Source organism: Camellia sinensis, chromosome 6, assembly GCF_055761805.1.
Source record: "Camellia sinensis isolate YWXY chromosome 6, ASM5576180v1, whole genome shotgun sequence".
In the NCBI taxonomy this organism is placed as follows: Eukaryota; Viridiplantae; Streptophyta; class Magnoliopsida; order Ericales; family Theaceae; genus Camellia; species Camellia sinensis.
Window position 1 is genome coordinate 74,132,813 of NC_138966.1, and position 13,335 is coordinate 74,146,147.

Consider the following 13,335-nt stretch of genomic DNA (forward strand, 5'->3'; position numbering starts at 1 on the left):
TTGTTTTATTATTTTATATAAAAATAATTTAACAATTCCTCACTATTAATCCCCTCACTATCAATCCCCTCACTATCAAGCCCCTCCATTCTATCTCCCAAAACAAACAGGGCCCTAGTGCTTTTTTAGAGTAACTCAAATTTGAGACATTGAATCTTATTTTTAAATTTTTACTGCTTAGCTAACCCTTTAGAATTAAGTGTAACATTTATTTATCATATAATAAGAAAAGGAGAGTGCAAATCCTCTACCTTAAAATACTCACAAATTCAAATTGGTGAAATTAAATTTTAAAATGTTTATTGTTATAGGGTTTAATTAATAATTACGAGTCCCATCTAAAAATAAAAATAATAATAATGAGTATTTTAAAATATAAAACCGAAATAATTCAATGACTAAAATTGGTTGGAAGGCAATTTCATAAAGCTTTGTTTTGACAACTCAACTAAAAGTGATGTTTTTAATTTTTAAATTTTTTAAAATCAAATCACATCTTTATATTTTTACATATTCTTTTAAAAAAATATAAAAAATTAAAAAATTAACTTTTAATATATTTTTCAAAACAAGCCAAAATCTTAGTAGGTGGTTGACGTACACTAAAAAAGTACATATTTTTTTTGTATACATACATTTATTTAGATTACATCAATTAACATCTCATTTTTATTTTTATATCTACTTTTCTTATTTTTTATATTTTTTTTATAAAAAATTAAAAAATACATTGATTTAAAATATCCCAAACCAACCCTCAATAACAGCACCCTCACGAGTCATTGAAATCATGATTCCCTTACTCACCATCATCACTACCTTCCACCAAGGCTCCAAAACATGACTCATAGTCTCAACCCACAACCACCACACTTGTTTGGCTACAATCAAATCAATCAACAAAACTCCATCCATCTATCAAAAAAACATTTGAGTGTACAAAGTATGTATTTATTTAAATTCTCTTAAATATATATAAATTATTTTATAAAATTACATAAATTTTTATATATATATATACTCTTTTCACCTTAAAATATTAATTTTTTATTATCTCAAAATATTAATTTTTTTTTTCAAAAATTAAGTACAAAAATAATATAAATTATATATATATATATATATTTTAAATTCATTAACAACATAAAAATGCAATTATAGCATTGATATTCTCCAAAAAATATATTATTAATGAATAATTTTGAAAATTTATTTTTTTTAAAGTATAATTATTGTACTATCAAAAAAAGTTAGATTCCCTAAAAAGGATCATTATTTTGAGACGGAAAGAGTATATAAATTGTGATTTTTAATTTTTTTTTTAAAATTAACTTACATATATTTATAAAAGTTTATACAATTTTATAAAATAACTTACATTTATTTATAAGAAATTACACAAATACATATTATATACACTTACATACTTAAAAATGAGTGCCGTTAAGAACTCCAAATAATGTATTAAATTTTTTTTATCAAATCTCTAACCTAGATATGAGACCCACACACACATGTATATTTGTGTGAGTCTCACACCCATATAAAAAATTTGATAAAAAATTTAATACATTATTTAAAATCAATAACATTTTCTCTTAAAAATTGCCTCCATCTATATCACACTCCGATATATTTGGAATTGGAGGGCACCATCTCTCTCTCCCTCCCCAACGGGGTCAAATAAACCTCACTTTCTCTCTCCAAATCGTGGATTTAGCGGTTGATAAATACGTATTCTATATTCCCTTCTGTTTTCCCGAGAAAGAGAGAGAAAGAGACAATAATGCAATGGGGGATTCTCATTCTCGCTCTACATCTCTCTCCAGCGAGCTCCTCTGTCAAGAAACTGAGCCTCACTTGGACGAAGAAGACTTAGATGAAGACACCTTGATTAATTTGAGTGATTACACTGTTTCAAATTCTGAAGAAGAAGAGGAATGTATAAAATTGTTGCTGGACAGAGAGATCAATGTTGGGTTCCAAACCCACAATTGTTCACACATCGTCATCGATAACTGGATCAAATGTGCTCGCTTAAACGCCATCGCTTGGATCCTCAAAGTCAGTTTCAATTTCCAAATCCAAGCTTTCTCATTTACGCATCCATCTCTCTCTATATATCTATCTATACTATAATATTAATTTCATTATATATGACTCAGTTTTGTGTACTGTAATCCAGACAAGATCGTCGTTAGGATTCCGATTTCAAACAGGTTACTTAGCAATGACATATTTTGACCGGTTTCTTTCGAGGCGAGCTATTGATGTAAGTTTGATTTCAATTTCAATTTTGATTATGAATTTTAAAGTTTTTTGGTTGATTGTCGGTTATTATAATTAAAAGCAGAGTGACAAGTGGTGGGCGATGCAATTGTTATCAATGGCGTGCTTGTCTTTGGCAGCGAAGATGGAGGAATACAGAGTACCATCACCCTCAGAGTTTCAATTGGAGGAATACAACTTTGACAGCAAAGTTATTCAGAGAATGGAGCTTTTGGTATTGAATACATTGGAGTGGAGAATGAGTTCAGTCACTCCTTTTGCTTTCATTCATTACTTCATCAGAACCCTTGGGAACCATCACTCTCCACCACCAAGGAATGTGGTTTCTAGAACTGTACACCTCATTTTGGCTATAATGAGAGGTAAATTTTAGACAGAATTGCAAATCAATCGAAACCCAAAAAAAAAAAAATAATAATAAATAAAAATGGTAAGAATAAATCTATACGCACCAATTGCCATATCAATTGATGTACTAACGGAAAATATAACGTAGTTTTAGAAGTTTGAGTCTTTATAGTATGTATAATGGGTGTGGTAAATAATTTTGAAATTGTAATGTTATAGCATATGTTGGTACACTAATTGATATACCAATTGGTACAGATAGTAATTGTAAAAATCTAGATATGCAAAGAGGTCCTGCAAGTCAAAATTGTGATTTTACTGACTTGCACAAGTCTCTTCAAATTTTGTGAAGATTTATTTATCTTCAAATCTTATTGAATTGATTTGCATTTAATTTCTACATTGGTCTTTGATCTTTTTTATAGATGTAAATTTAATGGATCATCGACCGTCTGTCATAGCTGGGGCTGCAACATTGGTGGCGTTGAATCGAAAACTAACAAGGCAGGCTTTTGAGAATACAATCAATGCTTTCTCTCCAAGTGAAATTGTGAGTCTTGATTTTCATCCTCATTTCCCTTGACGTCAATTTCTAATATTTATTTTTCTATAGAAAATGTAGGTGGATTATAATCAATGAGTATTGTATATTTATTTGGTGGCATTTTTTGTTACAGGAGGACATGTCTTCTTGCTATAATCAAATGCAGGAATTAGACATGGAGAGAGTAACAATAGTACCCAAGTTTAAAATATCCTCTCACCTCCCGCCGATCCGATCAAGAGAGATTGATGTTTTTGAAAATTCTTTGGTTAGTTCTGCAATTAGAACTCAAAAGAAAAAGGCTTACATTCCATGACTCTGATAAAAATATATAGCATACCCAATGAGAAGTGATGCCGGTAGAGGAATTTTGATTACGTCTTTGGCAGTGGTGTATTAAGTGATTATTATTGGTGTAATGAGTGTGTTAAAATTTCTGGGATATGATTTTGGAGTTGATTGTCTCATCAGCAAACATGTGAAAGAAATGAGAAACAGAGGAGGTAAAAAGGGAAGTAAAAGCAAAGCTAATTTCAACTCAAAAAATCTCACAAAAGTGGAATGGAGGCCCCTAAGATAGGATATAGGACTTGAAAGCTGATTGTACAACAATCATTCTTAGTTTTGCTCACTTGTTCAATTTGTTTTTGCTTCTTTCAATTTTCACTTTTCTAATACAAGATACATTTGGAACCACAACTTTTGATGATGGGTTTGCTTGGGATGGGTTTCTTTCTTGACTTTGAAAAAGCTTTGAGAGCAATGAGGACTCCGGAGAATAGGGGAATTGTGGGAGTGGTGGTGTGATTTGATGCATCTATGTTGCATGTTGGCCATCAAAAGAGGTTTGTAAAGTTGGGATGTGATTGGATTTTGTTTCAATGTTTAGGAATGAACGCCGTTTAAAGTGAGGCCCGCTAGCTCTTTTTTTTTTTCTCTCTCAAGTTTAGCTTTGGTTCATGAAAAGCCTAGACATTGTGGAATCGAAAGTATTTTCTATGTTGATTATATTATAATATTTACTGGAATAGATCTTTGTTCTACTGGGTTTGTATTTTTCTAAGCCAACAAAATTTCTATGTTGATTGTTGGTGAGCTAAGGACTTGTATGGCAACGGAATAACTATTGGTTGTGTTTGCTTTCCAAGCCATTAAAGTATTTGCATTATACTACCGGGAGTGAGATTAGCTCAAGGGTGTATCACTATCTATTAACAAACTATTATGAAGTATGGTAAAACAAAAATGGTAGAGGCTCCAAAAATTCTACTAAAAATTTTACCAAATGTCTCACATGGGTGTGGGACCCACATTGTGTGGGTTCCACACCCATGTGAGACATTTGATAAAACTTTTAGTAGAATATTTGGAATTTCTAGCATTACTCATGGAAAAAATCCATCATATATGTATTTGGTGGTTATATAATTATGTTGAAGTGATTTGTTATATTTCAATTGAGATTTACCATCCTATTTTTAGTTATTGATTGGTGATAAAATTTGTTTGTGATAATGTGATATCACCATGACATTGAATTTTTATTCGAGATTAAGGTTTTATTATTCTGTCATTAGCTGTGTTAATGGAAGTAACTATTTTATAACTAAAAAAATCCCTTTGGTTGTAATAGGACACATGGGGTTCGTTTGGTTTGTATTTCTAAAAAAATTTTAGGAAATTTTCTCTACAAATAAGTTTTTAAAAATAATCAAACCAAACAAATTTTCTCAAAAAAATTTCTCAAAACTTGTAAACCAAACAAGTTTTCCAAACAAATCTCTCTCTCACACACATCAAATCAATCACTTTTCCAAAACTTTCTCTCAAAATAATTTTTCAAAACATCTTTTGAAAAAAACCAAACCAAACAATTTTTTGTACTTTTTATCTCTAAAACACATCTCTCAAACACAAACCAAGCATACCCATGATTTCTTGCACGTTCTACCATGATACATGAAAGTCTTTTCTTCTCTTTCTTTTCATAAAAAAAATAAAAAATAAAAAATAAAATAAAAAAGGTAAGACATGATAATTAACTATAGCAATTATCTTGAAACGTGATCAAAAAAGCAATTACTCGTTAGGTAGACGGATAAGCAAAACCTATACAGACTTGACAAAGTAAGAACACTGCACATGAGAGAATGAACACTCTTTTTAAGACAGACTTGAACAATAACTTGATCTTAACCCTATCAGAATAATAGGGAGCAAAATTAGGAGATGAAAGCCATGTCACCACTCTAGACACTTAAATCTGGAGCCATTTGCTTAACAAAACCAATATGAATTAGCACCTTACAGGAAAAGTCTGTTTAGAAGAAGTACTTGGTGCGTGATGCATTTACCATTATTAGATTAGACTCCAATTGATCTTGGAGAAAGGTAAGGGAAATGGTCATTTCCTGTTGGAGATAACCATCTTTCCTTTACATCATCTTCACTGCAATCCAAGATACGGGCAATATCAAGTTGACGTCGGGGTGTTTCATTTGGCTTCCTCACAAACTCGTTTGCTTTGATTTTTTATTAATTATTTTCAGTTGAGTTTTCATTTATTTTTAGTAATTTTATTTTTATATTTTAATTAATTGTTTATACTTTTTAGATGCGCCTAATCAAGATATATTTAAAAAAATTCACTAAAAATAGGCAAATATTCGAACAAAAATCTATATGTATTTTTGTTTGTTTTTAGTAAAAAAAATTTTCATATTATTGTTAATTTTTTTTTTTTTTACTTTTGAGTTGTATTTTCTAAATAAATAAATTTAACTAAAATATGAAAAAAAAAAAATTCAATAAAACAAACAAAAACTCATTTAAAAATAATTTTTAAAAATTGTAATCAAAGGGGGGAGGGATCATTGCATTGCAATGTGGTCAAAATTTGGGGTACTTTTTCCATTTTTTTTAATGGCAGTGTGAGTGAGTACTCTTAGCCAGCTAGCTGCCAGATTTTTGCTGGCAAGGAAATTGGCATCTTGACTTTTGCAGAAGCCAAATGTACCGTATTCACCTATACACTTGGTCAGTTGGTCCATGATACCACTGTGTGTCCTTTTACCTTCTGTTTTTGTGGGCCTTGTAAACATGGGTTAGTCATCATCATATTGCATTGTCGCTGTTTGGCAAAAAATAAAAAATAAAAAATTAGTTGCGCTTTAAAAGATTTTTTTAATTTAGGAATAAAATGTTCGTTTCGTAAAATTTTTATGATTTTTTATTATTATAAAAAAAAATAAAATAATTATAATTTGAATGTAATATTTTATTTTATTAACTTATTTGATTTATCTAATCTTTTGTATTGTTTCAGTTCCAACAAGGATATCTAAACGAAGCTATATTATTTATGTGATGGCACAAACACAATGCTACAATGGCCCTGTAAGAGAAGTTGACTATTTTAGTAATTGACTATTTTAGCCTGACAATAAAATAGTTGTGTTTGAAAATAATTTTTTTTTTTTTATTTTTTATAATTAGATGTGATATTTGTAAAAAAATAAAACAAAATAATTATGATGGTGGAAGAAAAGTCAAGATAGATGAAAGCTACCCCATATATTCAGTGGAAACATCAAGACTGCTTCACTTTGGTCAAACAAATTAATAAAAAGACACTTCTACGTAAGTAATTTGGCATACCAATGGAGAGAGACCAAGGCAAGGGTGAAAGAAGAGATAGGAATGACCAACAATGGATGAAAGTGGAAAGATAATAAAAAAATTTAAGGAAGTACTTCACCATCTTCATTGCCAACATCCCAGATCCTAGGTCAGCAGAATCATAAAAGGGATTTTTCAAAGATTTGGTAAGGTTATTCATGCCTCAATCCCTAATAGAAGAACAAAGCATTTTAACTCGAGATTTGGGTTCATAAGATATGAAAGGCAAGAATCGGCGAAAGAAGCAGTATGCAAGATTAATGGTGTTGGGTATGATGAGTTCAAACTTTTGGTAAAGCTAGCAAGATTTCGTAAGCCTTTTTGACAAGGCTTCCATGACAATCAGAGAACACTACAACAAAAAAGCCTACAAAACCACTCCAACCATCATTTCGGGATGTCAATGGGATATATGATCATCACATACCGGTAGGGAAGAGACCACCTTATGCAGATGTAGTGAAAGGTACAATAAAGACTATTGATCCCAAAACAAGGGTGCATATAGAAGAAGCTAGCAGTGATTGGCTTCATAGAAGTGTGGTGGTCTCAGCTAGTCTTCCATATGCAAATCAGTCCATAGTGGCATCCTGCTCTAAAGATGATGCTAAAACAATCCAAGTACGACCTTTGAGATGAAAGTCTTATATCCTAACCTTCCCTTCTAAAGAGGAGATGAGGAACAAACTTCAAATGGGTATGTAATGGTTCAACAATAGATTTGAGGAAGTAAAGGAATAGGATTCAATTAATTATCTGAATACTAATAGAGAACAGTTTGGATAAACTATTATGGAGTTCCCTTGAATCCATGGAGCTACAGCACATTCAATAGAATTGGCTCTGTTTGGGGGGAAGTCATTTCAATTGAGGATTCAACCTTAAACAATCTATCTTTTGAGTGTGATAAGATCTTGATAGTCACAAATCATTTTGATATTATTAATCAATCAATTCAGTTGGTATGTAAAGATTGAGAATACATCATTAGAGTGGCAGAAGAACAAGTAATGAGTTTAACCCTTGGTAAATACTCTTATAGAAGGAAACCAGAGGAAAAAGAAGGTAAGGTGTCTAATGAGGTGCATTCAAACGATGACATGGATGCCACCTAACTAGCAAATAAGAGCCACGATGTTACTTTGAGGAGGCCTAGAAAAGATTAACTCATTTATGTCAGAAGTCTTACAGTTAACCGATCATTGCCTTTGCATGGGAAGTTGAAGCAACAAACCATGCCAGCCGGATTTACAACGGATAACCATCTTATTACCAATTCAAATAGGATGGGCCTTTCTGTTACAAAAGCCATTTGTGCCCTTATCCCATCTTTGAGCCCAATTACGATCCTCAAACACCACAATATCAACCATCTTTCTAGCCTGTCTTTTACCCCCATAATCCATCTACAAACCATTTCCAAAGCCCATAATCATTCTTTCAGCGTACTACCTATCTAGTCTTTTCTCACCCACAAACCCCAACCCAACCTTCTGAACAAACCCAACTCAGGCTTGCCCTCAAACTCTTCAAGCCCAATCTCTCATTCAATTCATAAACCTTTACCTTCTTCAGATTTATCTGTGGACCCATTTGATAGCCTTTCTCAATCCTTGCTTCCAGAATCTCCACATTCTGATAATCCAGTTGATGAAGACACAACCTCAATTGTTCAATCTGAGAGTGAAATCCATTTTGATGACCCCAATGCTAAGGACTTAGCTTCGCCTTTACTATTTGAGGATGAAATTGAAAATGTGTGCAAAATCATTGATGGAATCATCTAAGAGGAAAGGTAAAAGAAAACTTCTCCAATAGATTTTGGGAGAAGTTGCACCGAAAGCAAAAACAAAAGCAAAAGTGAAGTGATGTGGAAGAAGAAATCGAAGTAAAACAACAACTCTAAGATCGGCGGCTGCAGCTATATCCCTCTCAATCCTCAAATGACTTTGCATACAGAAATCGTATCATTTTGAATGAGGCCCAAACAATTTGGGAAATTGGGAAGCTTTTGGGCATTAAAGCAGATGGTCAAGAGGAAGAAATCATCAGTAAGATTATTGACATTTAAAATCAAGATGCAAATACTGGCCAAGGATCAAGGGCAAATAGGGAGTGATATCCTTATCTTGAGGCACAATAATAGCATTCCACCACTAGTGCCAAATAAAAGTCTTATCCTAGAATATCAGAGGGGTAAGGAAAAAAAAAAGAAGAAGAGAAAAGGTAATAAGAGATTACTTAGTCAAAGAAAGATTGATATGATGTTCTTGCAAGAAACGAAGTGCTCTTCAGTTGACAATCATCTGGTTAACTCACGATGGCCAAGCTCCTACTTTGACTTCATTGTAGTTGATGCATCTGGTTCTTTAGGGGGTTTACTTTGTAATGAATCGAATTCTAATACGTATCGGATTGGTGTAAATTGGTGTCCGTCACCTTAAAACTTGTATGATTGTCGGACTCTTGGTATTGATGGGTTAGCAAAGTGAACCTTGAATATTAAAATTGAGGACCCTTGGGTGATGTTTAGAACCTTGATTGAAGCCTTAACAATGTATTTAGGCAAGATTAGATCAAATGCCCAAAATTTGAGTTTTTATTTTTGACGAACCTTCACTCTTTTGTCTTTTCTCTTTCCACACTTTGAATTTGAATGTGAAACTAGAACCATTGGAAATCTTGTTTCCGGGGCTTCAATTTGGACACAAGAACGACCTAAAACAGAGTCTGAACGAAAGAGTTATGCTTGTTTGAATTTTGAGTTTCTATGTTGGAAGCAAGCTCGAGCTTGCTTGCTTTTCTTCGCTTGAGCAAACTGCACGATTTTTAAAGATTCTGGGAGCTTCTTTTCTATGCTTGAGCCAAGTTTTCCTTGCTTGAGCGACCTAGTCGCTAACAGGCATTATAAAATGACTTTTTGGCCCAAAACTTTATTATTTCTTTATCTCTTCTCTTCCTATCCTCCATACCCGAAACCCTAACACTCCAAACTCTTGATTTCTCTTCTTTTTACCCAAGATTCACGCCAAAATCTTTCAAGAAGGTTGAAGAGCAAGCATAAATCAAGACTTCTATCGATTGTTTTGCGAATTCATTGGAGTTTCAAGTTGTCTTCATCTTTAGCTTCCAATCTTGAGGTAGGGAGTTCTCTTAGCCTTAAATATTTGTGATTCAAAGTGATTTTGGTGACATTTTGGGATTTTGAGTTGATTATGATTTAGAAAAATATTAATGGCTAGTTGTTTAAGTACAAGTGGGGTTTTCGCTCAAATTTTTAAAGGGTATTGAATGATTTAGCTGATTGATAAATAATAATTGATGATTTGAGGATTTAACTAAGAAAAGAGGAAAACCCCCAATTTTTTTTAAAACCCTAGGTTTGAAATGTTGAGTAAAAAGGGGATTTTGAAACTAATTGATAATTTTATGTTAAAATTGACATTAATATGGTATTGGAATACATGGAGATTATGGAATGAGTAAATCCTAATAATTTGATGAAACTAGTGTAGGGATGGAGATTGTGGATTAAATCATTTTGGAACCTTAGCTTGGGACTTTAATAGAAATGAGATAGCTTACCTAAGTAATGTTTAAAAGTGGAATTGGAGTCGTTTTGAGTTGATATTCACATGATGTAGGAACGATGGAGAATTTGGGATTGATGTTGCTATATTAGATGATTATGGAAATTGTTGAGATTGCCTTGCTTATGTTTCATGTTAATTATTCTTGTAGTAATGATTTGAACCTTAGGAAAACTATGATATTGGCAAACCAATTGCATTGCATTGCATTGTATCTTCATGGCTTTGGGATCAAGTGTGTAGAGTTAATTAAAAATGGGTTATTTTGAAATGTGTTGTGTGTGTTAAGGTGCCCAATTTCTCTTTCGTGCTTGTAGGCTGAAAAATGTCGGGATGTTATCGGTATGTTGGTAAAGGTGCCCAATTGCCCTTCCGTGCTTGTAGGCCGATAAATGTGGGGGAAAAGTTACAATGATTGCAGGGTGTTCAATTACCCCTTCGTGCTCGGTGGCCGGAAAATGTGGAGATATTTTCAGAATGAAATAGGTATCCAATTGCCCCTTCGTGCTTAGTGGTTGGTAAATGTGGATGTTTTCTAGAAGTAAGAGGTGCCCACTTGCGCTACTGTGCTTGGTGGCCAATAAATGTGGAAAGTGTTTGTGACATGTAACGTGGAGTTAGTTACAAAATGAAGGTTCATGGTTAAATCAATGGTTAACAAATTGGGTCAAACTTGGAATACGAATTTAGTATTTTACATATTGATTTTCTAATTAACTTAAGTTGTATGCATGGCATGACATTGCATGAACATAATCACTTTGAGTATACTTATTTGTTGTTAAGTTTATTTCCTACTGAGCGTCAAAGCTTACTCCCTTTTTGTGGGCTAGATATCCTAAAAATTCAGGTGTTGAAGGTGTACCATGATAGTGTCGAAAGCGAATGGAATTCAATGTAGAGCGCCGAAGCTTCTTTGATGTTGTTCGCCTATAGCCATTGAGCTTGTTTGTCGAGTTAGGAATTTTATTTGTTGAATCAAGGCTCTTAGTCTTGAAAGGTATAAGCCCTTGTGGCAATTTAGATGGATATTTTTATATTACCGTGTATTGTAATTTTATTACTTTGAGCTTGACAAGAAATTTATGAGAATGTGATAGATTCCAATTATTGAATTGTATACCTCTGTTTATTGTTCATATATTGGGTTGGTAGCATATCGTGGTGTAAATATCGGGGTGTTACATACTTTGTGTTTAGGATAACAATTTTTTTTATAGTGGTAGATTATATCTAGCACTCTGACTTCATTCTTCTAAAAGTTACTCTTCTTCCTAATTTTGAGTGTATCTGTGTGAATGTTTATGCACCAAATGCTCTAGCTCAAAGGAAACAACTGCGGGGTGATTGTAAACACCCTATTTTGACTGGCCCTAAGACTTGGACACTTTTTTTCCAAACACCTGATGATGAAAATTGAAATGTGTTATTTTACGAATTTCTTAGCAGAAAAGTCGGGTTTAAGCTTTAATTCCAACCTTACATCCGTTTTGGCCAATTATTTTAGACCTATTCAAAAATATTTTTTTCTGAATTTTTTATTTTTCAAAAAATTTAGTAGTTTTGAAAAATTAGCTCTTATACTACATGGCAAACCATGTGTTTTTAGAGATACCGCATGGCAAGCCATGTGTTTTTGAAAATATCACATGGCTAGCCATGTGTTTTGGGTGTTTTCGAAGTCTATAAATACAACCTCATTTTGTTGTTTGGAAAAAAGGAAAAAAAGGAGAAAAATTTTGAAAAAGAAAATTTGTTTCAAAAAGAGGGAGAAAATTTTGATTAAGAGAATTTTTGTTTCAAAAATCTTGAGAGAGAAATTGATTTTTAAGTTATTTTGAGAGCAAAAGAGCCTTTCAACCATCCAAAATTCCATTAAAGCTAGAACTTGAAACATCTCGCTAAAATTTTAAAGCATACACCATAACCGTGAGAGTATAAAGAATAAAGTTTGTTAATCAGAAAATTCATCATTTCCTCCAAAGGTGAATTTTTACAATCTTCTCATTTATTTTTTTGTATTAAATACTTGGTATTTAGGTTGTGGAAGTGGAAGTGGAATGCTGAGCCTTTGTTCCTTAGATTTCTTCTTATTTATTTTCTTGTATTTTCTTTATTAAATATGTGATAGTTATGTTGTGGAAGTTGTTTTTTAGATTTCTTTTCATTTATTTTCCTATATTTTCTTTATTAAATATGTGATAGTTATGTTGTGGAAGTTGTTCCTTAGATTTCTTCTCATTTATTTTCCTGTATTTTCTTTATTAAATATGTGATACTTAGGTTGTGAAAGTTGTTCCTTAGATTTTTTCTCATTTATTTTCTTGTATTTTCTTTATTAAATATGTAATTGAAGTTATAAAGACTTCCTCCTTAAAAGTGCTAAAACCTCTCTTCTCGACCAATTTTGAACGTAGAAATGGATTTGACATACATATTTCATAAGTAAGAAGATGAGTCTTTAACTACTTTTGATGAGTTATATGTATTTTTCCCCCTTTCTTCCGTATTTTCTTAGAAGTCCTATAGAGCTTTCACAAGCTTTGTAAGACTTCCCCTTTGAAATGATAGCAATCTACTCTCTCTAATTAATAGCATGGATTTGAGTATTAATTTACTCTTATTCACAAAGAGATTAATGTAGATTTCTATCTATTTCTTTGGTTTGGTGTTTCCTAGCTTCAATTTTCATGCTTGCTAGATTTTCCATTTAATAGCTTTTTGTACATATGCATCTCTTGGAAATGTTTTGTTTGTTTTGTCTTGGTTTCGCTACATGAAAAACAGGAATTCCCAAATGATTTTCAAAGGTGAAATAGAGTAGCAAAATTTTTTTCAACGGATGATCTCCAAGGCCTATGAAGTTTTTGTTTTTCTTTTAATTTG

At 32.3% G+C, this 13,335-nt stretch overlaps 1 protein-coding gene across 1 annotated transcript; it reads left to right on the forward strand.

Annotated features, from left to right (window-relative positions):
• Positions 1-1,683: 1,683 nt before the first annotated feature.
• On the forward strand, positions 1,684-3,877 carry LOC145792301 (cyclin-D5-1-like). The gene is made up of 5 exons (XM_082873065.1): positions 1,684-2,064; positions 2,186-2,272; positions 2,354-2,651; positions 3,063-3,187; positions 3,315-3,877. The coding sequence occupies exons 1-5, from the start codon at positions 1,792-1,794 to the stop codon at positions 3,495-3,497; spliced, it is 966 nt and encodes a 321-aa protein (XP_082729191.1). The 5' UTR covers positions 1,684-1,791; the 3' UTR covers positions 3,498-3,877.
• Positions 3,878-13,335: the final 9,458 nt, after the last annotated feature.